General features: G+C 36.1%; 5 protein-coding genes and 2 non-coding genes across 7 annotated transcripts; 4 read left to right on the top strand and 3 right to left on the bottom strand.

Annotated features, from left to right (window-relative positions):
* Positions 1-558: 558 nt before the first annotated feature.
* Positions 559-4,013, bottom strand: LOC147275647 (Protein kinase family protein). Its single transcript, XM_086253027.1, has 9 exons — positions 3,803-4,013; positions 3,338-3,403; positions 2,856-3,228; positions 2,477-2,728; positions 2,225-2,379; positions 2,025-2,104; positions 1,783-1,918; positions 1,413-1,562; positions 559-1,228 (listed from the first exon to the last, which is right to left on the bottom strand). The coding sequence occupies exons 3-9, from the start codon at positions 3,208-3,210 to the stop codon at positions 1,100-1,102; spliced, it is 1,257 nt and encodes a 418-aa protein (XP_086109153.1). The 5' UTR covers positions 3,211-3,228; positions 3,338-3,403; positions 3,803-4,013; the 3' UTR covers positions 559-1,099.
* A 5,700-nt stretch (positions 4,014-9,713) lies between these two features.
* Positions 9,714-12,609, bottom strand: LOC147275646 (Mitochondrial substrate carrier family protein). The gene is made up of 9 exons (XM_086254585.1): positions 12,483-12,609; positions 12,252-12,368; positions 11,977-12,038; positions 11,661-11,897; positions 11,403-11,573; positions 11,191-11,240; positions 10,645-10,777; positions 10,341-10,378; positions 9,714-10,184 (listed from the first exon to the last, which is right to left on the bottom strand). The coding sequence occupies exons 2-9, from the start codon at positions 12,361-12,363 to the stop codon at positions 10,088-10,090; spliced, it is 900 nt and encodes a 299-aa protein (XP_086110711.1). The 5' UTR covers positions 12,364-12,368; positions 12,483-12,609; the 3' UTR covers positions 9,714-10,087.
* A 186-nt stretch (positions 12,610-12,795) lies between these two features.
* Positions 12,796-15,315, top strand: LOC147275645 (C2H2 and C2HC zinc fingers superfamily protein). Its single transcript, XM_086254561.1, has 6 exons — positions 12,796-12,936; positions 13,039-13,081; positions 13,372-13,413; positions 13,502-13,754; positions 14,247-14,525; positions 15,003-15,315. Exons 1-5 carry the CDS (start codon positions 12,929-12,931, stop codon positions 14,510-14,512), a joined length of 612 nt encoding a protein of 203 aa, XP_086110687.1. The 5' UTR covers positions 12,796-12,928; the 3' UTR covers positions 14,513-14,525; positions 15,003-15,315.
* Positions 15,316-15,846: 531 nt separating this feature from the next.
* On the bottom strand, positions 15,847-19,680 carry LOC147275644 (BRCT domain-containing DNA repair protein). The gene is made up of 8 exons (XM_086255342.1): positions 19,617-19,680; positions 19,190-19,462; positions 17,062-18,956; positions 16,718-16,987; positions 16,460-16,540; positions 16,213-16,324; positions 16,063-16,129; positions 15,847-15,889 (listed from the first exon to the last, which is right to left on the bottom strand). The coding sequence occupies exons 1-8, from the start codon at positions 19,678-19,680 to the stop codon at positions 15,847-15,849; spliced, it is 2,805 nt and encodes a 934-aa protein (XP_086111468.1).
* Positions 19,681-19,940: 260 nt separating this feature from the next.
* On the top strand, positions 19,941-20,012 carry TRNAP-AGG (transfer RNA proline (anticodon AGG)). The gene has a single exon. It is a non-coding gene; the product is annotated as a tRNA-Pro (tRNA).
* A 1,163-nt stretch (positions 20,013-21,175) lies between these two features.
* On the top strand, positions 21,176-22,345 carry LOC147275642 (F-box protein At4g00893-like). The gene is made up of 2 exons (XM_086253975.1): positions 21,176-22,108; positions 22,304-22,345. The coding sequence occupies exons 1-2, from the start codon at positions 21,176-21,178 to the stop codon at positions 22,343-22,345; spliced, it is 975 nt and encodes a 324-aa protein (XP_086110101.1).
* Positions 22,346-22,770: 425 nt separating this feature from the next.
* On the top strand, positions 22,771-22,842 carry TRNAP-AGG (transfer RNA proline (anticodon AGG)). The gene has a single exon. It is a non-coding gene; the product is annotated as a tRNA-Pro (tRNA).
* Positions 22,843-23,549: the final 707 nt, after the last annotated feature.

Below are 23,549 nucleotides of genomic sequence, written 5' to 3'. Positions count from 1 at the left end.
ATCTTTTTAGATGAGACATATACGGCATTTTTAGTTTGCATTTATTTGAGATTTAAACACCCATAATATCTTTCATATTTCTTTTAAACAATTATCAATATGGTATTATATTTTCTATTTTTATCATATTTCTGTTTGTCTATTCAAAAACTTTGCAATATTGATATTTTATAAATCAGTAGTGTTAAACATTTCATATTTTTATACTACATTATGTGACAACTTACATGACATTCATACATTAGACATTACAAAAAACAAAACTCTAAAAAGAAAAAAAAAATTTCAATAAAATAATGACACGTAAGATAGTATAAAAATATGGTATAATAATATGATAAGTATAACATTATTCTTTATAAATATTTTGTGTTTTGTCAATAAATCAATACTTAATAAGTTAATATGTTGGATTTACTCAATAGATGACACTCTTTAAGTTTTAATATGAGTGTTTAAAAAGTGGCCAAAAAACAAATATGCATGTTTAAAAAATTAAATTTATCAAAACTCATACATACTTTCACAGGACATTTGTGCATAAACTATTCTTTAAAGTGAAAATAACTATTCTCTATCAAAAAAGAAGTGGAAATAACAATTCCACTCTTTATTTTATAGATTTTTGGAGGGCGTTGGCGTGGGAGTAATTGTTGGAGTTTGATAAGCTGACGACTTTGGTCCGGTGATTTACGGCATCGGCCTCGGGTTGCGTGCCAGCGCCAGGGCATTGGTTTAAAACAAAAGTTGCCAAAACGACACCGCTTCTGTAGTTTGTCCGTAGTAGCCAAGAGAAGCCCAAACCCTGTCTTATTTTGCAAATGGGCTTAACTATGTGCTCCGGATTCTTTACGGTAATAATTTATCCTTACTAACATTCTTTTCTTTGCTTGTAATTTTTAATTTTGTATAGGATTCTATTATGTACATTGTACATGGGTTGCAAAAAACAATTGTTACACAGTGTAACAATTGAGAATCATATTCATTCCTTCCTTCCTTCTTTGGACTGGATGGACCAAACCACAAAGTCCAAGTTTCCATGTCCCCGATACTTTCCAGGCGAATTAACCGGCCGGATAATGCGGATTAAGATCATTTAGTTCTTGGCTGGCTTATGGTCTTCTATGTTGGTGAGCTCTTCCCGGAATGCCTTCCGGAAAAATGGCATTCGGCTTTTCTTCATGGACTTGAAGCAGCTAAGATCACCATTCAAAAGTTGCAACACCTGCACCCCATGTTCCCATGGATATTGAACAGTCATCAACTTGTTATACATGCTCACAAGTTAGTTATATATATGATGTTGAGTTCAAGTTCTTTATAGTGCACTTAGCATGGCACTCCTAAATGAAACTGCCCAAAAGCTTCATAATCAAGCTTTGGGTTATAGGAAAAAAACAGAACATTACCTGACTCATACTTGGCCGTCGTATTGAGGACTGCTGTATGCATAAAGAAGCGGCCAAGAACATGAGATTCATCTGCCGAGGGTTGTAGTCATCACCTAGAGAAGGATCAACTAAGTCTCTAATTTCACTCTTCTTCAGCAAGGGCCTTGCCTAATAGAGTATACAATTATGATCAATACTTATATGTTTGGCTTGTTTGAGAATACTAATTAAATGAACATGTGCACCATATGCTTATAGCCTTGCCTAATAAGGTATATAATTACGATCAATAGCTATATGTTTGGCTTGTTTGAGAATAATAATTAAACGAAAGCGTGCACCATATGCTTATCGACATCTATATGGAAAATAAACTTAAAAAACGTACCCACAAAACAAGGCTTTGCTGCGAGTAATCTAGAGCTCGGCGTCCAGTGACTAGTTCCAACAGCAGCACACCATAGGCAAAGACATCAGTTTTTTCATCTACTATGCCATGCAGTAGGAACTCAGGGGCAAGATAGCTGTAAATTGTGACAATAACACATAAGATTAAGCCTTCAGCCTAGCTAAAATCTTTGATGAATAATGAAGAGGAGGGTCCTGGAGGGAAGTCTAAGGATTACAGACCCAAATGTGCCTTCAAATTTTGATACAGTGTGGTGAGTCCATTTCTCTGGTAGCCATTTTGCAAGACCAAAGTCACAAATCTGTATGAAAGTCATCCTTAAAATTATTTGCCTAATTTGTAAATGTTAAACTAAAAGCAGGAAGAGTACAGTAAAGGCATTCAATCTAAAAGATATAAAGTTCAAGAATCAAAAGGGCACCTTGGGTTCAAATTCCTCTGTGAGCAAAATATTTGCAGCCTTAATATCTCTGTGGATAATTCTCCTTTGACAACCCTCATGTAAATATTGTAAACCATTAGCTACACCTAATGCAATCTTATACCTGATGTTCCATTCAAGCTTCACCTTTGAACCTATGAAAATAAACAAATAAACAAATAAATCAGTAAACACTAATGGTTTTACTGTCTGTTAATTAGGAGCAGGGTGACATAAAAAAGGTGGGCTAACCATAAAGCACAGAAGCTAAGCTCCCCTCTGGAGACAATTCAAGAACCAGGTGCATCCCTCCTTCAACCCCATAGCCTATTAGCTTGGCAGTGTTAGGATGATTCACATGACCCATGATTCCAATCTCTGATAAGAAGTCGCCAGTAATCTCTTCTGGTGTTCCCCGCGTTAGCCGTTTGATTGCCACAAGTTTCCCATTTGGTAGACAGCCCTTGTAAACTTCAGCATAACCCCCCTTTCCAATCATATTTTCTAAAACAAAAGCAAGCAAAATAACCATTGTAATGCCTCTCTACAGTAAAATTGCCAACGAATTTTTCCAAAATTGGCATGCTGAAAAGAAATAATGTGGATGTGAAATTTGAAGCACACTACAAACCTTGGCTGAAATAGTTGGTTGCAGCCTGGAGCTCATACAGGGAGAAGTTCTTCCATGGAGACTTGAAAGGGTACAACAGATCAGTATCTGACTGAAACTTTGGACCTATAGCCTCCCTCATACTACTGCTCATTCTTTTTGAGAACTTCATTAGAGGATGCATTGAGGCTAAAGATTTCTTGGATCTAATTCTCAATAGTTGGACAAATCCATGCCACCGAGAAGTTGGTTTAGAATTTTGGTCAGTTTCAGAGTCCATATTGGGCTCTTTCGAAGAGCTTGTTTCAGAATCCGAGCTCCTAAAGTAGTCCTCAAGAACCCCAGTGGGAGAGAAAGTATCAACCTTCTCCTTCATGTTTCGAAGATCACAAATCTACCAAAGATCAAAACTTTTTCAGCATGGTCATGCTAGAAATTCAAATAAACAAACAAACAACAAAATTATAAATAAGTGAAAGGGTGGAATGCTATTCACTACATACCTTATGCAAAAAACAGATGAAGCTAACAGAACCTTCAGTTTCTTGACATCAACCCATCTTTTTTTTCTGCAAATATGGTCCATAAATAGGAGAGTAAGCCAAAACATGAACAAAAAGAGAGGATTGCAAGCAACCCATTAAGAAAAACAACTCAAAATTATAGGAAAATTTAGAAACATTGAGATGTGAAGGGTTGAGAAAAATGTGAAACCACCACAAAGTGAACAGCCATTTCAAAAAAAGAAAGTGAAAATCGATAAAACTCAGAGAATATTTATAACCCAATAAGAGAAGCAAAAAAATTTGAAGAATCCCAAAACAGAGAGAAGGAATATAAGCTCTATGCCTCTATTATAACGTGTAAACAAAAATTCGCGAAACCCACAAACAGAAACTATACAAAGCTTGGATGTAAAAACAGAAACCCAAAACTAATAAAATAAGAAACTGTGAGATTAAGCATACCATAAAGCCTGAACAGTGACGCTTCTCTAATATTTTCCATACACAGACAGAACAGGAGGCTTTTGAGGAAGACTGAACAAGAGAGTGCCCAGAACGATTTGGAGGAAGAAGAGGAGGGACCAAAACAGGTGGACTTGGATTCTGAGTTACTCAAACCGCTTCGACGGATGGCTCCCTTTTCAATGTTTCCCGGGAAACTATTCACAAATTTTCTTTTTGTTATGAAATTTTGTATAAAATTTAGAATTGTAAATATATGTGGTAGAAGGGAATCGTTTTCCTTATGTGGCCATGTCTATGTGGAGTATACATACCTATAAATAGAATTTAGTGTCCCTTTATCCGAACGTGGCTTAAATGTTAAAGGCGGCTCGCTTTGGTCTCCTTTTAGGATTGGAAAAATTTTAGTAAAATAACTCGGGTTTTACATTGTATTTTAATTGATGATGCAATATTCAAAATTTTTTAATTAAGAATTTTTAATTTATTTAAACACTAATTAAGAATTTTTCGTTAATTGTAGTTTAAAAAAATGTAAACTATTCAAAACCCCCTAATTAGAGTTTAGTTATTTCAAAACCTCTACCCTTATTAAAAATAATTCAAAACCCCCTATTAGTCATTTAAACTCTTCCAAAACCCCCTGGTCAACTAACATCCACTTATGTTTGACCCACATTTTTTTAAATATTCCTATTATAATCCTGTTATTCAAATCAGTTTTTTTTTTTTAATTTCTCTCATCCTCATCCTCACGCTCTCTCTCTCTCTCTCTCTCTCTCTCTCATTCCTGCACCTTCTCTGTTCTCTCTCCTCCGCGCGCGGCTGTCGTCCGGCAACGGTTGCCAGCAAGACCACCACCATCAGCTTCGTCTTTCTCTCCTCTTTCTCCCTCTGTCATCACTCGCCCCGAATCAAGCCCAAACAGCCCAGATCGCCGCCACTACGATCGGTGGTGCTCGCCGGCGATCTGCCTTTTTCGACGGAGTTGGAATGCCGGACCACCCAAGTCTTCTTCCTCTCGACGTCCTGAGCACGATGGTTTGCTCGGATTCTCCATCCGATCAGCCACGGCGGCAGATCGATGCCACAAAGGCCGCGGCTTCTCCGCCGGCGATCTGCCTTTTTCGGCGGAGTTGGAATGCCAAACCACCCAAGCCTTCTTCCTCTCGACGTCCTGAGCACGTTGGTGTGCTCGGATTTTCCATCTGATCAGCCACGGCGGCAGATCGAAGCCACAAAGGCCGCGGCTTCTTCGCCGGCGATTTGGCTTTTCCGGCAGCCATTTCCGTCGAGTCAGGTACTAATATTCTTCTCCTCATTGTACTCTTCAATGCTATGTGTTTGGATTGGACCAATTGCTGATGAATCAAAAAACCCCAAATCGAACCTCATTGTGTGTTGTTGTAACTGTGTATAGGGAACTTTAAGCCTACATTTATTGATTAAACAGTTTCAGTTCGTGAAACAGTTTCAGCTCGTGAAACATGAGTTTTAAATGAATTTTGAATGAAATTATGGTTCTGAAATATGATGAATCAAATTTGCAGGTAGAAACAGATCGAGGCAGTGGCGACTGTCGTGTACTCGTCGCGCGTGAGATGATCGGACGACGTTGTATTGTTGGCTACTCCTCTCATCTCAATGCCTTATTGTATTGTTATTGTTTTTTTTTTTATAAGGTTGCTGTGTTCTTTTTAGTGAAACGGAATTCAGTAAAGGTGTAACTGTTTTAGTGAAGTGTAATTGTTTTAGTAAATGTGTAATTGTTTTTTAATTAAGGTGTAATTGCATTTTAGTCGAGGTGTAATTGTTTCATCACTTAATTCAGTTTCAGTAAGTGAATTCATAACTGAATTCTTCAATTTAGTGTAACTGAATTTCTGAAATTCAGTTTCAGTGTAATTGAATTCTTGAAATTCAGTTTCAGTGTAACTGAATTTTTGAAATTCAGTTTTAGTGTAATGAAATTCAATTTCAGTGTTTGATTTTAGTTTTAGTGAAATATTGAGTTTTAGCAAAAACTTCAATTCCAAAAAAAAAAAAAGAGTTTCACCAAAATACAGTTACAGTGACGTCAGCATGTGTCAGCATGCGTCAGAAGGGTAATTTAGGATTATAAGTTTTAGGGGGTTTTGAAAGAGTTTCTAGATGGGTGGGGGTTTAGACAAATTTTTTTGGTAAGTAGGGTGTTTAAAATTAGGCACTATTCAATTGGATTAATTAGGAACCTGTCCATTCAGTTTAGTTTATCACTTTATCCTCACACATTCATCTTCCACATCTCACATTGTTTTTACTATTTTAATCTTTTAATGCATGATTATCATGCATATGTTACCCTTTTAGTAATAGTATTTTTTGTTGTTTGCTTGAAAAAAAAAATAGATAGTAGTACATTTAATACAAAAATTGATTTTATAATACCGGGTGTGAACATGACTGCTTTGTCATTTAGTTTCTATGGTATCAAATTAATGTGTATTAGTGATTAAATTTGACCAAATATGCCCATGAATAGTAAGGTTGACCTTTGTATAAGACTAGTCTAAAGTCAATTTAATAGAACGAACTTAGTAAATTAAGGAAGATGATGCAATTGGGTAGGCTTATCCCTTTATGGGTGATATGCTTGTGACTAACATAGAACTAACACACAACCACAAATATCATTTTCCTTCCAACGTGTCAACCCTCTAAAAATTAACGAGAAAATGCAAACTACTTGTCTACTTGTAATTATTATAGCATTAATTATAATCATTATATATACATGCAAAGCAGCAAAAGCAAGACTTGTCCATGATGCAGACTTCATAAGGTGGTATATGAATATCGCATTGCTTTATCTAGAGTATACTCTGAATGATGAGCCACTTCTAGCTAACCTGTAATCTTTTTCCTTAAAAAAGGAAATAACTTTTATTCAAGTAATATATAGAATTTATTTCCTATTTGTATTAGCAGAATTGCGAATTATAAGGTATTGGGGAATTGCGCACCAATACCTTAAAATATAAAAATAAACCCCTCAAAAAAAGTATGATTAAGTAATTAACTAAGTGGTTAGTAATCATTTGAATGTACAAAGCATAAAATCAAAACCCTCACGCATATAGATTATGGGAATGATTATGGACATTCTTCACTCAAAAACAAGAAATTGCTCCAACTAATCATTCAATCATACCCACTATCAGAATTAAAGTTATTGATATACATATCTACTTTGTCTTATACACAGTTTGGTAGATAATATTATATACTTTTTTGGTGAAGTGGTATAGAATATATATTTTACACAGTCGCTTGTTTCTTAAGTTTGTATTGATTGATACCAATCAATGACTATGAGACTGAGTTAAATATAACTCTTAAATATAATGTCGAAATCATTCAGGCATACTCATAGTCAGCTTTAAATTTGTTTTTAGGTAGGTCCGTAGGTAGGTGGCAGATTTGGATCGCACCTCATTTAAAGCAGCCTCAGATCGGTATATATGTCATTAAAAATTTACAACAACTCCCCTTTTTTCTTCATTTTTCTTTTATTTGGCAGAATCCTTTGAATTGTTGTTAGTCTATAGACTCTATAGTCTATACTAGTAAGAATTATAAATCATTTTTATTGAATTGTTGACCAAATATTCAAGCAAAAACTAAATAATAAATTTTAAATTCTCAAGAAAAAAAAAAGAAAGGAAAAAAATCTCTAATTAATTACATATCCCGCAAAAAGCATTCATATATTATCACAAAGAGAAAATTACAGATTTAATCCATTTATTTTATACATAATTTTATTTTGGTTCACAATCTTTTTTAAGTTTTGTTTTGGTCCACTAATTGTTTCATTTGTTCAATAAAAGTTCAAATTTGTTTTCTCAAATTTGGCCTGCCTTTTACCCTATCAAATCTCACTCAAATTCAGCAAGTATATATTTGTTTTAAAACTATGCATTTTTTCTTTACAACCATATAAAGATCATTCAAATTGGAGTTCTAAAACTGCCAATTTTTCAAACTTCACCCAATTTCAATTATCTTAAATTCTAATACTCCAAATTTATTTTTATGACTAAGAAATGATGAAATATAACTTATACTTCAATTATAATTAAAGAAAACACAACTCAAAGGATTTAAAGTCATAAATCTAGGCCTTTATTGAATAAAAGAAACAAGTAATGGACCAAAACAGAACTTAAAAAAGATCGTGGACCAAAATTAAACTACGTATAAAATAAGCGGACCAAATCTGTAATATCATTTTGTCACAAAATAGTTGTTATATATGTGTTTCTTGGATAAGAAGGAATTGCATGACACAATTTCTTGTGCAAGTTAGCATAAATTCTTTTTGAGATCTTTAGTAAAATCACACGCAATAGCTTGCTGAGATGTGGATTGCATGTTATGTGGGCTATGGTTTCCATCGTCGGCTATATGTTGAGGCAATCACAAGATAGGGGATTAATGTATTTATTTATTTAATACGAATGAAACGATTAATGATTAGTGGTTAATGTATTGAATATCATATAATCAGGTCCACATATCATGTCAGCCTTGCAGGATGATTGTTGAGGCTAGTTGGAGGTAGTTTGGTTTTCAAGTTGTTCCTAGTTGAATTCTACATCAACTTAACTACTTAAGCAGTCAAGCCTACATTGGCTTGGTAATTGTTTGGTGTAAAACAGGCCGAATTGGTATGAGTACAGTAAGAAAGCGACACAAATATATATATATATATATACAAAAATGTTTTAAAACTAACTTATTAGTAAGTTAATACAAAACTAACTATCCTGTTGGGCCCACTGTACAATGTAATCTTAAAATCTGAACCGTTTATTTTTTAGGCCATATTTCAAAGATCATCCTTGTAAAAAATCTCCAAAATCAGAAGTCATTTAGTAATTTGATTATAACAACAACTATTTCTATACTTTTATCGAAAACATTGATCGTCTATTTATTTGATCTGAATTAGATGACTACATAATTTCCAATTTAGTTGATTTTTGCAATGATGATCTTTGAAGTATGACCTAAATAATTGACGGTTCGGATTATAAAATTAGTTATGTGGTGGTCCCAAAAACATGGTTAGCTTTATATTAATTTACTAATCAGTTAGTTTTAGAACACTCCTATATATATATATATACATATTACTTAAGCCTATCAAACACAGCATAAATACGACATGAAACACAAATGTGCTTTATATATTGCCGTTGACACCTCTACTTATGTGAATTGGGCTTAAAAGTAGCTTTAGACCGATATATAGAATTAGAGCGCATATTAAGAATCGCATTAAGCAGGCAGCAAAGAGCTGTTTGTGGCCTTACGTGATCACAGCCTGCAACTGCAAAACTTATAGCCAAAGCCAATCACTATGGTGGCTCTGCTTCAACATATGAATTTCCAGTTCTTCACTGTCCCCTTCTTAACAGAAAATTTCAGTACACGAGAATTTAATTAGTATATTGGGAGTAAATTAAAAAGAAATTCATGGCAATAAGTTGCAAACAATCATACCAAGCAAGAGAGAGGAAAAGAGGATGCTTTACTCGTTGCATTGGGACAACCCTGCACTCAGTGAGATGGCTGTGAATGAAGGTAGGGCTTTGGATCAGAGACCTCCATGACTTGCTTACTGCTCTGCATTTCAGCAAACACTTTACCTTGATTCTGCGCGCATTGACAAATGGGTTCTAGCTTGAAGGGTGGTATCAATGTTTTTCAATACACTCAAATGGGATCAAACTGATTACATATTCTAATTCTATGTTCTGTACAGTGGCAGTGAATTTTTACCATCATATCATTTACCTTCATTTTCATCCCATTCAGTGTTGGAAACTCATTACATATGAACGCTTGAGTACAACAGTTGCTGGACTAAAACACAATGAATCACCATTTCTTTTATTGTAACAAAATATGAACGCTTGAGCACAACAGTTGTTGGAGATACTGTTCAATTACATAAAGCCAGGTTCCAGTAAAAATATGTTGGATGATGGTACAACAACAACCTGATCAAATAATTGCACACTCCACCTCCTAAGGGATATAAATGAAATGCAGACCATTCCCTTAATAATTCAATGGTACTGCCAAATCACCCAGACAATTGAAAAAAAACAAAACAAAACGCTAGTAAAAGATAATTTCCCCAAATGGAAATATCTAGGAATGTGGAGTGGGTTATCACTTCCAAAGAATTCATTTATAGTCAGCAATGTGGGCACTTGCAGACTGCCAATTCCAACGCTAGATTGCCTTCAATCCAGCAAGCTCACGTAACTTCTCACAGAGTATAAAGGTAATTGTAGTTTGAGGACCCAATCTTGCAAACATTGCGAGGCTCCTGAAAAAGAATTTCGAATTTAAAACACCTTATTAATAATGCCACAACTCACAAGTGAGGCTTTTGAGCAAAATAGCCATGCTGAAACTCATAAGTGAGCCATAACTCAGAAGTGTGTATCAAACATGCATACAAACAGCATGAACATAAACTCACCCCTTGTAAAGACCTCTAGGGCCTTCTGTACGCATAACCTGAAACCACACATCATAACATATTGGATAAGAATGATAGGCAAGCTGTTAATTTCTGGGACTGTAGGATCCAACCCATAGAATCTACAATGAACCATGTAAAGATAAAATCTATCCTTATATCTAAAATGGACCAGGTTATATTGCTCAATTACACCTTCCAATTAATAGAAGGCTGTGAAAGCTTTTTCAAAACTACTTAACTGCAATAAAAAAATTATAAATATTAAACTGCAGTGGAAAAGAAAAGAATATGAATTCTATACCTGGTATGCACAATGAAATCCATTTTTATAGCTTCCGACTCTTTTAGGCTCCTGTTGCAACATGAGACGGGTTTTTATCATGTCCACGGGTGCAGTTATGAGGGTACTCGTTGCACCTGCAACTGTACTTGAGCTTCATAAGGTGCAAATTAATTATAGTTAGTTTTCATCGATATATTTGACAAAATAAAGAATTTGACAGACTTTTAAATTACATTAGAAGATGAGCGGCTAATGTTTTAAGCAAGAACAAATCTAGATTATCTCCCACAGAATAGTGCTCAACCTGTAAGAGAATCAACATGCTTGCTCTTGGGATTACCAGTTTATGGATAAATTTGATCAGACACTATTTGATGTATTTTCCATTAATCATACAACTTCACAGATAAACTACAAATGTCTCAAAATAAACATACTTAGTCATATTTCTTCAGTTTTTACTTCTGTGTACAAGTGCATCTACATGTGTTTTAATGCTAGCCACTTTAAATTGTTTAAGAAATGGAAAGATCTCAGACAAGGATGTTCACAACAGTGCCATACATGAGATGTAGATGGAATCCTTCTTCCAGTTTTGTCCACCTAATCAACATCTGCATTAAGAGGAAGTTGGAACAAAATTTAAAAAGACAGAATTTAAAAGAAAAAAGAAAACAAATTCTTTTCGTACTAGCAATCAAACATTAGTGATTTAGAAACTGTGGAAATTACTTCGTGGATACTCAAAGGGAAAAATAGCATGCTTAGAACTTGACCCGCTTGGTTTCATCATATGTTGCCAGTTGTGATGCAGTCAACGTAGCAGCTCTGGCCATTGCAGGGCCAACACCCTTCCAAAGAGCTTTCACTCCCTCTTCAGAAATGATTCTATGCAATTCTCCAGTTGGCCCGCCTTTACTCAAGTTTGGATTCATCTGTAACCGCACCTAATGGTAGGAAACAAATGATTTTCAAGTTGATTTGAAAAAGAAGAAAGAAAAATAGTTCAAAAAGGCCCTGCATGGTGGCATTACCTTCAAAACCTCAACTGGATTGGTGAGTGCAGTTGCAACAGCACCGCCAAATCCTGCAGATGCAATCTTCACAAAAACATTGTTGGACCCAAAAGCCCAATTGCAGGCATATTTTGAGGGTTCATACAAGCCTAAACGAAGACCCCCATAAAGAACGGACCTTGTCAATGCAGGTGTCAATCCCAGATACAAAAATCTTGGTCCTTCATTTTCAAAAACTCGGAGAAACAATCGTCCCTGTATATCAACCTCATCACAATCTACTCTGATAAATTGGATGAAAATATACATGCACCTTAAAAAGCTGGAAAATTACCATTCCAACCAGAGGACCTTTATGCCCAACATGTTGCATTTGCAGCCTAACTTTGAGGACATCTGCATCCCATGTTGAGATAAATAAAAAATCTTTGCATCTCTAAATTTCAAATTTTCATCTACCATTTACATTTGACAATAGGCAATTGATTTCAAATTTTCAAGCAACCACCACAAGATTACAAATTCAGAAATTTAGACAGGCAAACAAACATACTGGAATCTGAGAAAGGGAAACAGTAAATTTATTTACTCTTTGCTTTCAGAAATTACCTAAAGGATGAGTTACTGCGGTGGCAACCGCAACGGAAAGTCCACTAGTACCGAAATGATAGGCAACGTCGGACGGCGACACCGCCCAACTCTGCTTCTCATTTACTTTCATCGTCCCTGAATATTAAAAAAGTAAAATAAATAAGACATAAATAGAGGCAGACAAATAGTATATTTTCTCAGGAACCAAAAAAAAAGTAAGATCTAATTAGAGGCAGATGTAATAGAAACCTGAAAGCCAAGGTTTTTCGGAAGCAGATTTGCCTTCCAATTTCGAAGTCTGCTTCTTTTTCGGAATATGACTTTCGTTGCTTCTGTCGGAAAGGGAAAGATTCGTAGGATTCGAAACGACACGTCGTTTCCGAGATTCTTGTCCGCCAAACTGAAATGACACCCGCTTCGCTTCGCGTTCAACAGAAAAAAACGGTTTTTCAGTTTTTTGCGTCCTCGAGTTTGGGCTTTTAAAATATGGGCAGTCTTTCTTTCTCTGTTTAAAATGCCGGCCCACTAAGTCGAAAGCCTTCATCTTTCTTTCGTCTATTGTAGACGGTAAGATACGTCTATAATAGTCAGACAAATCCTACGCAATCCCAGAACCTTCTCTTTCTCTCACCTAGGGTTTTTGCAATACTTCAGTAGCTCTCAATTCTCAACTGCGATATCAGCGATTCAGAGCAATGCCTCGGTAACACCTCTATCTCGTCTACTGGGCACTAATAATTCAACGTATTCCTATTCAAAATACACGATTTTCTATATTTAATCTATTTTTGGTTCAATTTTTCAGGTATTACTGTGACTACTGCGACACTTACTTGACCCACGATTCGGTAACACCTCTCTGTCCTCTCTTTTGCTTTCGGGTCATATTTTTAATTTTGAGTTCATTGTTTCTTAGAGCTTTTAATTATGATTTTTGATGAATTCTTGCTAAAATTAAAGATTTTAGTGTCACATTGAGCCAAAAAAATTTGGTTTACGATTTTGGGTTTTGTCTAATTGAAATGGGAGAACAGAGTAGCTGCTAGTTGATAAAAGTTGGGAACCTTTCGGGTTATTACAATTTGATTCATACTTATCGGGATTTTATTAACTGGCAAGTTGTTTTTCCTATTTTCAGCCTTCAGTAAGAAAGCAGCACAATGCGGGCTACAAACACAAGGTAATTGATTTGTGTTTCTTTGTGGTTAGTGTAAATCACAATGTTTTTTTTTTGGCATTACCTTTGCTAATTTTGTGCATGAACTCAGGCAAATGTGCGGTTGTACTATCAGCAATTCGAAGAGCAACAAACCCAAAGTTTGATTGACCAAAGGATCAAGGAACATCTTGGCCAAACTGCAGCTTACCAGCAAGTTGGCGCAGCTTACAATCAACATCTAATGGCTCAGAGTCCCCGTCTTCCTGTTCTACCAACACCTGTCATGCCACAAATGCCTGGAGGTCGACCAATGATCCCAGGGATTAGGCTTCCTGTTTTGCCAAGACCCATTGGTGCTCCAGGTAATGTGGAAGGTCTACAGTGTACCTTTGTTTTCCGTTGGCATTCCATTGTAGTACTGTTTCTGTGAATTATGTGTGCATGTATTTTTCATGAAGATGTACAGATTTTTTCTGGGTTTCTGATATATATAAGTCTGCTATTATTGACTTGATGTATTTCTAATCCTGATACCTACTTGAAATGAGGCTTCTATTATTAATTTATTAGCAGGCAGAGGGAAGGGAATGATTGCACACTTAATTGCAGGTCCTTTAGTGATCCGTGTGTTACTTAGAATTTAATATTGATTCCATGGTTTTATGCAATCAATTGGAAAAGAGCAATGGAGTGTTACCTTGTTATGCAGCTATATTGTAAATCCAATGACTACTGTGTTGTATTAATTTATTATATTTTCTGGTTAGACATGGAGCAATTTATTGTTTGCAGCAGAAATTGACTATGTGATACCAATGGTGTTTTGTATTGAATCTTTTTTCTGGTGTTGCAAGGATATGGCCCTGCTCCAAACATGCTACCAATGATGGCTCCACCTGGTGCTCCTGGCATGCCTGGTCAAGTAAATGCTCCCATGAGGCCTCCTCCCCCCATGAATGCTCCACCTCAAGTTCCCGGCAGCACAGCACCCAATGCTTCTAATGGTCCCCCTTCTATGGTCGCACTTCCAATGTATCAAGGCAATCCAACAGCACCTACAAGCGGTGGTTATGATAGTTTTAATTCCAATACCCAACAACCACCCGATTCTAGTCAGTAATGTGATCAATTTGGTATGTTGTATTTCTGTACTTCTGAAAACTGAAGCATCTTGCAGTTATTGTGCTGGATATTAAGTATTATGTGAGAAACTATGAGAAATTCATGAAGTATGCAACAATTGCGTGCATCTGTGTCGGTGTCACTTGCCTGCGTAGTGTTTGCTCTAAAAAATCACCATGTTTTAGCAAAACTGAAGTGCAAACTTAGGGCAGTGTGTATATATTTTCAAGAATTCAGTTTAAAAGTATTTTTCCATCTATAAGTTCAATAATCTAACCTAAAGGGGCCAGTTTCTGATTGTTCTTGGAAACTTCTCCCCTCTAATGAGTCATCCCACCTAAACAGTTAAACTTGACAAGAGAAAGAAAAAAGAAAACGTCTCACTTATGAACAATTTATTGCATTTATAAGTGCATTAGTTACCATGTACTCTATTGCATGTGTGGGATATCATATAATTGTGACTTCCATGGTATTGCTCGTTACAGGGCAAACAGTCATTAGAAAACCAGGAACATCACTCATGTTGCAGCACCTTTGTTGGACAAGTCTTCTGCCATAACGTGGTCTTATGGGTTTTCAGCATGTGATGTGATCATGTGAACCAGGAGCTTGTCATTTGGTATTAAATGCAGGGAATTGTGCAATCTAACATTTTTGTAGACCGCTTGTATGCTTTTCTGAAAATTGCACAATCTTATTTGGACCGCTTGTATTTATGAGAGGATTTTGTCTAAAATGTACAGTCAGATACCAACTTCAATGTGGGTCCGATTGCAAGAACATGTTATTTTGGGATCTTATGGTGGTGTTTGTACTTTCTAGGGACCTTGTAATGATGTTGGCTTTTAATCGTACTTGCAAAAGTTACGATAAAAATATATGTACCCGTTGATCTTTCTATAGGACTCAGGCTGTGCATAGTAACCAGTTTTTGTGGTTTCTGGACCTTGTATTAGTATAATAGCCTTCTAAACCAGAAAAAAAAAAAAGATATATTTATCCTACGCATTTTTTTTTAGGGTAAGGTGGTGATAATGGGGTTTCAGGTTTGGTTGATCAAAGAGTCATGTTACGGACCTAAAATAAAACCATCATTAGATTACTCTGGTTCTAAATTCTGTTCAAATCCAAGCTAACCATGCATCGCAAACAACTTTGTCTAATACCAACACTACAATTCAAATTGCCACAGCCATCCAAAAGATTTCCAAACTGTATAAACCAGAGTTGTTGGGATTGGGCTACTTTTCAAAATTTCCCACAATCAAAACTAATTACATGATTTTACAGAGTTTCCTTCATTATGTGGTAGGGCCTAGGGCCTAAGGCCTAAGGTCGAGTCCTCTTGACGACATTTGTGAAGAGCTGGTGTCTGCAAAGCAAGCATTAGAAAAGCAACGACTTGTTAGACTAATGCAACCCAAACTAACAGGGATCTAGAACCCTAATACCAAAAGGGTCGCAACAACTTACCACTTTTAGTCATATTTATAGGGATCTAAAGCATTATGTGATTTCTTGTTTTACAGCTTCACTAGTACTGACCTCTTGTATTCCAGTCTCTGGATAACTATACCATTTAGTAGAAGTTCTGAACTGTAAACTGCTACTCCTGCAAGGCATGATATTTACAAGAGTCTAAGTAACTGACCAACATGATTTTGTAGAAAGAGAATATGAATGGTTTATCAATACCTTTCTCAAGGAAAGGAAGACAGATTGAATGATCTTCTTCACAAGAAAGAATCAAAAGATCCTTCAAAATCTTTTTATCCTTTGCAGCAGATATCTGAACTTTCTCCACTGGCTGAGGAACATTTTATCAATAATTCATAAACAAAGGGTAAATGGTGTGTAAAATAACATTATCTAAGAATGCAGGAAAGTGAAGATCACCAATCAATTACTGTCGGATTATATGTATAATGACAGATATAGGTACCTGGCCTTGAACTGTCTTGACCAAACTAGTCATCATTTCTTTATCAGGTTTTATGTTTGGGGTGATAAAGACTTCTCGACCCTGCCAGGAAGCAGAAAATAGATTATAGGCACCAAAAGAGCAAACCGGTGATAAAACATCAGACCAGACACTGATGTAAGAACAACCCCAATAACATGACACAAGCCCAGTACTACTTAGGAAGACGATAGAACCGCATCTACTGTTAAGTTAAACGAACAAAAGCTTACACATCACCTTTAAAAGTGGACACTTTTTTGCACAATCCAGTGAAACAAGCATGCTAAACCCAATTTCCTTTTCCTTTTTGGCATCCCTCAGAATGTAGCTTTTCTCACTAATCAAACAGTTTGCTTGCCCACAACTTTCAAGCCACAAATGTGTTACCACTGGTTTACCAAGAGCAATGCATTCTAACATATTCCTTGTACGTGCAAATTGATCTGCTATAAAGTGTGTTGCTTCAATAGAACATGATGCAATGGATAGGCCCAGTCGTGAGATGATCTATTAGGAGAAAAGAGATAACATTATATGTTGATCGTGTAGTTGTTTCAAAATCAGACAAATTCAAAATGTACCTTTTTCTGCTGCCTAATGACATCATCATCCAAATGCTGGCTAAACAGCACTCGAACATATGCCATATTTCTTCGCCTTCTCAAATCTTTCCAAGTGAAATCCGATATTGACTCAGGGACACCAAGTGCAATAAGCTCTTTCAAAAGAGATGATTTGGGCAAGTTTTTGTTGTATGGCTTTCTGTGATGATCATGGGACACATATTTGGATGATACCACGTGTATGCCAGAGGTAGAGTTAGATGGAGCAGTACATTCTGAACCATGAACCAGTGAAATAGGATCTGTGCCATCTAGCTTTCCAGATTGCAATGAATGTGCTTTCCCCTTCATATTGTTGCTGCTTTCTGACCTTTCATCATTATGGAAAGTGCTGTCGTTTCCATCAACTATTGGAAATGGGGTATAGAAGACAGTAGCTCTGCAGGAATGACTTCGGGCATTGAGACGTGTTCTTTTCCCTTTGGGATGGCTCCACGGATCTAATTTTAAACTACTGGGTTCTTTGTTTCCATCTCCTTCAGATGAAACATAAAAGTTGGAACGATTTTCTTTGGCACCGATTTTCTTCTTTCTCCTGTATGTAATAACATCATCTTTCTTAACTATGTTCATCCTTTCTACTGGCTTGTTAGATCCATCATCAGTCCCACTGAGTATTTCAGATCTCTTCTTTCTTCTGTATGTTATAATACCATCCTCCAGAACACTGTTCATCATTTCTCCTAGATTATTGTTAGATCCATCCTCAGTCCTTTTTAATCTACCCCCTGACATTGACTGCCTAGTCTGGTGGACAACAGAATTCTTACATTTCCCTTGAGACTGTCCTTTGCCAAGCAAGCTGTGCCCAACTGATATTGGTGAACTTAGATTTTTCTCCAACACTCTAAGGTTGGACCCTCCAGTAGCTCCCTCTAGCTTTCTCTGCTTGATAGGTTTAGGAGATTGACTACAAAAACTTCCATTGGCATCAGCAGAATTGCTACAATAATCAGCCCAGAATCTACTTCTTTTCACTTTTGTTAATGCTGCCAAATCAGGATCTAACTCCTGATTCTCAGATTGCTTTTGAGATGAAGCAACTACTCTCCTTGAAATTCTAGTGGAACGCTTTCTTCGCTTAACATTTCTGTTAATGACTCCAACATTAGGAATATCACTCTTTTGAAGAGAAGAATGCTCCAAATGCGCTTTATTCTCTGTAGCACCTCCTGAAACAACATCTTCAGTGTTCTCTATACCTTGATAAGCATCAGCAGACTTGCAGCCAGGCTGGTCCCCATATGCTAAGGCCTCCATAGCTTCAGCAGCAATTTGAGTGTCAAAACCAATATCAAACATGTCAACTAAATCTGTCCCCATGGCACTAGCTTCCAACTGTGGTCCTATTGATTTTGCATCTAATTCTTCCACCACATTGACAGAGTCATTTCCAATATTCACTTCAGATTCTGTTATTTCCTTCTCTTTGCACTCATTGCCTGAGCTACTACATTTTTTATTATCAACGTTCCTGACTTTCTGATGCCTTGCAACAACAGATCTCTGATTGCAGTCTCCAAAATCTAAAGATGATTCCATCTTCTTGCTATACAAAAAAATCCCTCCATACTCCCCAGGATGATCAACCCATTCAAAGGTTTTTGTTTTTTCAAATTGAGACCCAAGTTTCCTTGCCAAACTTTGAGACCCCTTTGTGCTTGACACAGGAGGGGATTTCACCCTATCGGTTTTCCTCTGGAAAACTCCTGGAGAGAAACCTGGATCATCGTTTAATGACACAAAATGGTCCACAAAGTCAAGTGCATTGGCTTGGGATGATGACTCCTCAGGTTCCTGAGAGCCAATACAATTTAACCTTGCAAGCTGCGGAGATCCTTCATTCTTTCCCCCTTCAGTTGTAGCAAAATTAGTTGAAGAAACTTGTCCTTCAGAGTATTCAAACGCAAGATTTCTCAAAATTACTTCCTCAATGATTCATTAAACAGAAATTCCACATAAAATATAAGTTTATTACATCAACAGTTCAACACCAACCGTGATAAACAAAAACACAACACAAAAAAGACCCAAAAAAAAAGAAACAATCACAACCCCATTTCCAATGCAAATAGTATATACTAACCTGCACCGCATTGCTGACGATGAGGACTGAGCTTTTCATTTGATAACCCATTGAGTTTAACACTCACTATTCTACTTCCATTTACGTCCTCATCCTCACTGTCAAGCACCACTTCTTCCTCGTACTCATGCATACCAGTACTCGTCTTGTCAGCTGAATCCGAATGATCCACCAACTGGGTTTCCTCCATTAATGGGCTATCAAGCACAAAAGCATCTTCAAGGGGCTCAGTGTCTTGGAATTGCGGGTGCTGCTGCTCATCTCCATTGACACCTATAATGAGTTGATATCCTAATGAGAAACCAACATAAACTCTAATTAATCAGACCCGTTTTCCGAAATGCAAATGAAAATTGCAATATACGAATCAAAAACACGATTTTCCCTGAAGAATCTTAAAACACAAAAATTTAATTTGAAAATCAACAATAAGTACCAGATGGGTGAGACTGAGAATCAAAGGTCTGGGTCTTGGGGTGAGAAACAGCCATAGCCCAAAGGGTTCAAGCACTCTGTTTACGAGAGAGCAAATCACTCTTTGATTAGCCTAACACACTGAAATTTAGCTGCTTTAATTGTAGAAGATATGATATAAGAAGAGAAATTGAATTGGGAATTTAGAAGGTTCTAATTTATGGTTTTGGAGGGAAAATAAAAAACAGAGTGGCAAGTTTTTTAGCTTTATGCTTCGGAGGGAAATATTATATTTCCATAACGTTTAAATATTTAAAATTGGTAATCAATCGCAACTGGGCATTTGGTCTAGTGGTATGATTCTCGCTTAGGGTGCGAGAGGTCCCGAGTTCAATTCTCGGAATGCCCCTTTTTCTGTTTTTCTTGTTTTCTTCCTTTCATGTTAAAAGGACAAAAATACCCCTTTAGGTTTTCAAGATGAGCACTTTTTTTTTTTTTTTTGGGCCTGAAGATGAGCACTAAAAAGTAGAGAATCCTACTCCTATTTCACAAGTACTACTCAGTTTACACTCTATACTACTTCCCAATTACGTACTTTAATTGTTCTCTTCAAGTGGGTTTTCTTCTACTAGTATATATATATATGTTCTATCTCTTATTTTTTCTTTGTAGAACATATATAGATTCTGATTGCTGGGGATCCATGATTAAATCATAGGTAAGAGAAAAAAAAAATTTCAAAAAGTTTAGAAAAGTTGTGGATTTATTGTTGTTGGGTTTTTCTTTTCTCATTCTTTCCAAACTTTCAATGATCATGATGATATCCAATGTTTTCACTCTATTCTATGTCGCTTCTCTCTTAATCTTGAATATGATGTGATCATGACAAAGATATCATTGTTTCCATTTGAACTTAAAGCATGCTTCTCTTTTGAAACTTTTTTTTTTTTTTTTAAAGTATACAGGAGAGTTTTTTCAATGAAACTCTGCATATTCTTATTTATTTGTTTGGTCCAACAATAGAGAAAATTGCAGATCACAAATGTTCTTTCCTTCGCGTTTTCAAGCTTGCCTGTGACATTTAGGGCGCATGCTAAAAAGTTTTTATCTTGAAGAGTTCTCCCCTTCATTATTTATCTCTACAGATTGGCCTCTATGTATATAGCTTAATTTCAATGTTGTCTCTTTCCACAAGCACAGTGACAGCATAGTGCATTGCGTAGTGGGTACTTAGCCTTTGGTACAACCCCATTTTCCCACCATTCTCTTGCTAGTTAGTTGCTACATTTTCTGTGGATTGAAGCTTAAATGGTTTTTTAAACTACTTATTTGAAATTCTCATTTGCAACCTCCAAATTCCAATCCAAGGTACAAGGCATGCTACCTCTTTTAACAATTATAAATGCATGAAATTTGGTTGTATGTATAGCAATTTGGTAGCTGTTTACATATATATGTGTCTATGCATTGTTTGATCCTTTATTTGTTCTTAATTTGTAATTCTTTTCGGTGTTCCATTTGAAATATGTAGCTGCAGCCATAGTGTTTTTGCAGCAGTAACAAATTGTTCGCATGGCCAACAGTCGCGAAATGTCAATGGTGCAATGGTCTGATCTTCCTCCTGAACTTGCCTCAGACATAGCAGACCGTCTAGGCTTAGTTGAGCTTCTGAGATTTGGCAGTGTCTGCAAGGCTTGGAACTCTGCTTCTTCCACAGCTTCAGCTAAAATTGAATCTACAACAGACTATGAACCCTGGTTTCTACTCTATGGAGATCATGAAAATTCTGATCAATGCCAGTTAGTAACTGAAAGTGGGGACAAGTTCACCATGAGACTTCCAGAATTGGATGCAACAACTTGCCTTGCATCAAACCAAGGATGGCTTCTTGTATTCAAACAAGGTGAAGGTGGTTGTGAAGGTTCAATCTTCTTCTTTCACCCCTTCTCTCGCACCAAAATAGACCTTCCGAAAATTCCAATCTCCCAACTCTCTGATCATGTTGCAGCATTTTCAAGCCCTCCAACTTCCCAAGATTGCAGGGTTTGTGTCATTAGTCGTAGCAACGATGATGAATTGGAGGCAAATGTGCTTCACCGTGGAGAAAATACATGGCTCCAACACAAGATTCATAGTCCCCGAAACTCCATTGATACAATCAAATGTGGTGCTTATCACAATAAAGTATTCGACTTTTTCGACTGTAGAGATCAGGTGCTCAGCTTATCTCCTAATAAAGCAGCAATAAGGTCAAGATTTAGTAAATCTGTTACTGTGCATGCCACAGACAAGTCAGAAGGAGTATATTATCGTGTCATGGATTATTTCAAGGAAACTGAGATGAAGAAGAAGCTGGGGTTGGCAGATGATGATGAGGATGATTCATTTTCTATTTGTGGGACACAAAAAAAGTCTCATGATGGCCGGGACATGTTTGTTTTTAATCAAAGTATTCGTAGTGATCATGTTGAAGAATCCAAGACCAAGAGCCGTCAATTCAAAGGGGTATGGATCTACCCAAGATTCTATCAAGTCTCTCCAAAACATCAGACTTGGTAGTAACTTTGAGTGCTAGCTTTGATCATCAATCATTTCTTGGAATACAAGCATCTTTTATTAATTTTGAATTTCCCATTTATTTTAAACTTTCATATTACTTTTGGTTAACTCTCATGCTTGGTCTTGGTTCTCTGTTTTCAGGGGTACTTTACTTATAAGAATGACTTCAAGAACGTCAATTGATATATTTCTGGGTTTTGATTTTAAACTGTAGCATTCTTTTGGGTTGGTTGTATATAAAGCCACAGTTTGCTTCTTAATTAATTTTCACTTGTGAAACTCCTACTTAAAACTGAACTCAAACAGTATTCAACCCCATATTTATTGGATCACTTTCTGTTTTTAGTGTTGTGGATTAGCCTGGTACACATTATTGGATCAGTTTCCTATCAATCTATAAAAGATTTTCGAGTCACCATAATATAAGAATTTGGTTGTCTATTATATTAATGTCCTTCCAAAACAAACTCACTAATTAAACGGAATGATCATATACTAAATGTAAACAAAATTTAAAAACTCCTTAGTTTTTAGATTTTTGGATACAACCCAGAATAGTATTTGCATAGGGATTGAATACCAAAGTAACAGAAGGTGCTGACGTAACAGGGCATTTGGTCTAGTGGTATGATTCTCGCTTAGGGTGCGAGAGGTCCCGAGTTCAATTCTCGGAATGCCCCTCTCTCTATTTTTCGTTTTTTTTTTTTTTTTCCTTTGACGTAAAAGAACAAAAATACCCCCAAGAATTCCACCTATACAGTCTATACTGGGGTACTATTTTTATTTATAGAAAATTAGGGTTAAATATCAAATCTCAATAATTTTTTGGTATAGCTTGAAAACTATATAATATTAATTTCAATTGAACTACCAAATTTAAATGTAATTTTTTAGATTAGGTCACAAATATATTGGCCCCTTTGATTTGAGTCTTTTCCATTTGACATTTTTATCCTTTGGCTCACATATGATGAGTGTTAGTTAAAATTTATAAAGTTTTGACAAAATTGCCCTTGAGACTTTTATATTATCTTGAAAATTTGCTAATGTAGTCTCAACTTCATATTTAGTTGTGACTGTACGACACTCACAACTTCAAATTTAGTTGTGACTGAACGACAGTCACATCTAAGTTGTGATTTAATTGAATTTTTTTTAGAGAAATTATACTACAATATAGTATAAATAGAGGTCAAAACAATATTTTTACTCAAAATAATATATAATATAGTGGTGTGAGTTGTCTCTTTCAATTTACCAAGACAGTCACAGTTAAGTTATGACTGGATTGATTTTTTTTTAATACAATATAGTATAAATTAATGTAATATTTGTGATGTAATATCTTTTTTATTTTTTTATTGTAGTGGCATGTGATGTAATATAT

Source organism: Dryas octopetala, chromosome 8 (assembly GCF_963921425.1).
Source record: "Dryas octopetala chromosome 8, drDryOcto1.1, whole genome shotgun sequence".
In the NCBI taxonomy this organism is placed as follows: Eukaryota; Viridiplantae; Streptophyta; class Magnoliopsida; order Rosales; family Rosaceae; genus Dryas; species Dryas octopetala.
This window is presented reverse-complemented; position numbering and strand designations above follow the sequence as displayed.

What these genes read in the sequence shown, in the direction of transcription:
- LOC147275645 (XM_086254561.1), top strand. An exon ending in ATGCGGGCTACAAACACAAG is followed by an intron (nt 13,414 to 13,501) that starts GTAATTGATTTG and finishes GCATGAACTCAG; the next exon opens with GCAAATGTGCGGTTGTACTA. An exon ending in AAGACCCATTGGTGCTCCAG is followed by an intron (nt 13,755 to 14,246) that starts GTAATGTGGAAG and finishes TGGTGTTGCAAG; the next exon opens with GATATGGCCCTGCTCCAAAC.
- LOC147275644 (XM_086255342.1), bottom strand. Translation starts at nt 19,680, where the DNA reads ATGGCTGTTTCTCACCCCAAGACCCAGACCTTTGATTCTCAGTCTCAC. An exon ending in TCAAGACAGTTCAAGGCCAG is followed by an intron (nt 16,325 to 16,459) that starts GTACCTATATCT and finishes AATGTTCCTCAG; the next exon opens with CCAGTGGAGAAAGTTCAGAT. An exon ending in TCTTCCTTTCCTTGAGAAAG is followed by an intron (nt 16,130 to 16,212) that starts GTATTGATAAAC and finishes CATGCCTTGCAG; the next exon opens with GAGTAGCAGTTTACAGTTCA.
- LOC147275647 (XM_086253027.1), bottom strand. Translation starts at nt 3,210, where the DNA reads ATGAAGGAGAAGGTTGATACTTTCTCTCCCACTGGGGTTCTTGAGGAC. An exon ending in AACCAACTATTTCAGCCAAG is followed by an intron (nt 2,729 to 2,855) that starts GTTTGTAGTGTG and finishes CTTTTGTTTTAG; the next exon opens with AAAATATGATTGGAAAGGGG. An exon ending in AGCAAAGCCTTGTTTTGTGG is followed by an intron (nt 1,563 to 1,782) that starts GTACGTTTTTTA and finishes ATACTCTATTAG; the next exon opens with GCAAGGCCCTTGCTGAAGAA.
- LOC147275642 (XM_086253975.1), top strand. Translation starts at nt 21,176, where the DNA reads ATGGCCAACAGTCGCGAAATGTCAATGGTGCAATGGTCTGATCTTCCT. An exon ending in AGAGCCGTCAATTCAAAGGG is followed by an intron (nt 22,109 to 22,303) that starts GTATGGATCTAC and finishes CTCTGTTTTCAG; the next exon opens with GGGTACTTTACTTATAAGAA.
- LOC147275646 (XM_086254585.1), bottom strand. Translation starts at nt 12,363, where the DNA reads ATGAAAGTAAATGAGAAGCAGAGTTGGGCGGTGTCGCCGTCCGACGTT. An exon ending in AAGGTCCTCTGGTTGGAATG is followed by an intron (nt 11,898 to 11,976) that starts GTAATTTTCCAG and finishes GTTGATATACAG; the next exon opens with GGACGATTGTTTCTCCGAGT. An exon ending in CATATGATGAAACCAAGCGG is followed by an intron (nt 11,241 to 11,402) that starts GTCAAGTTCTAA and finishes CTCTTAATGCAG; the next exon opens with ATGTTGATTAGGTGGACAAA.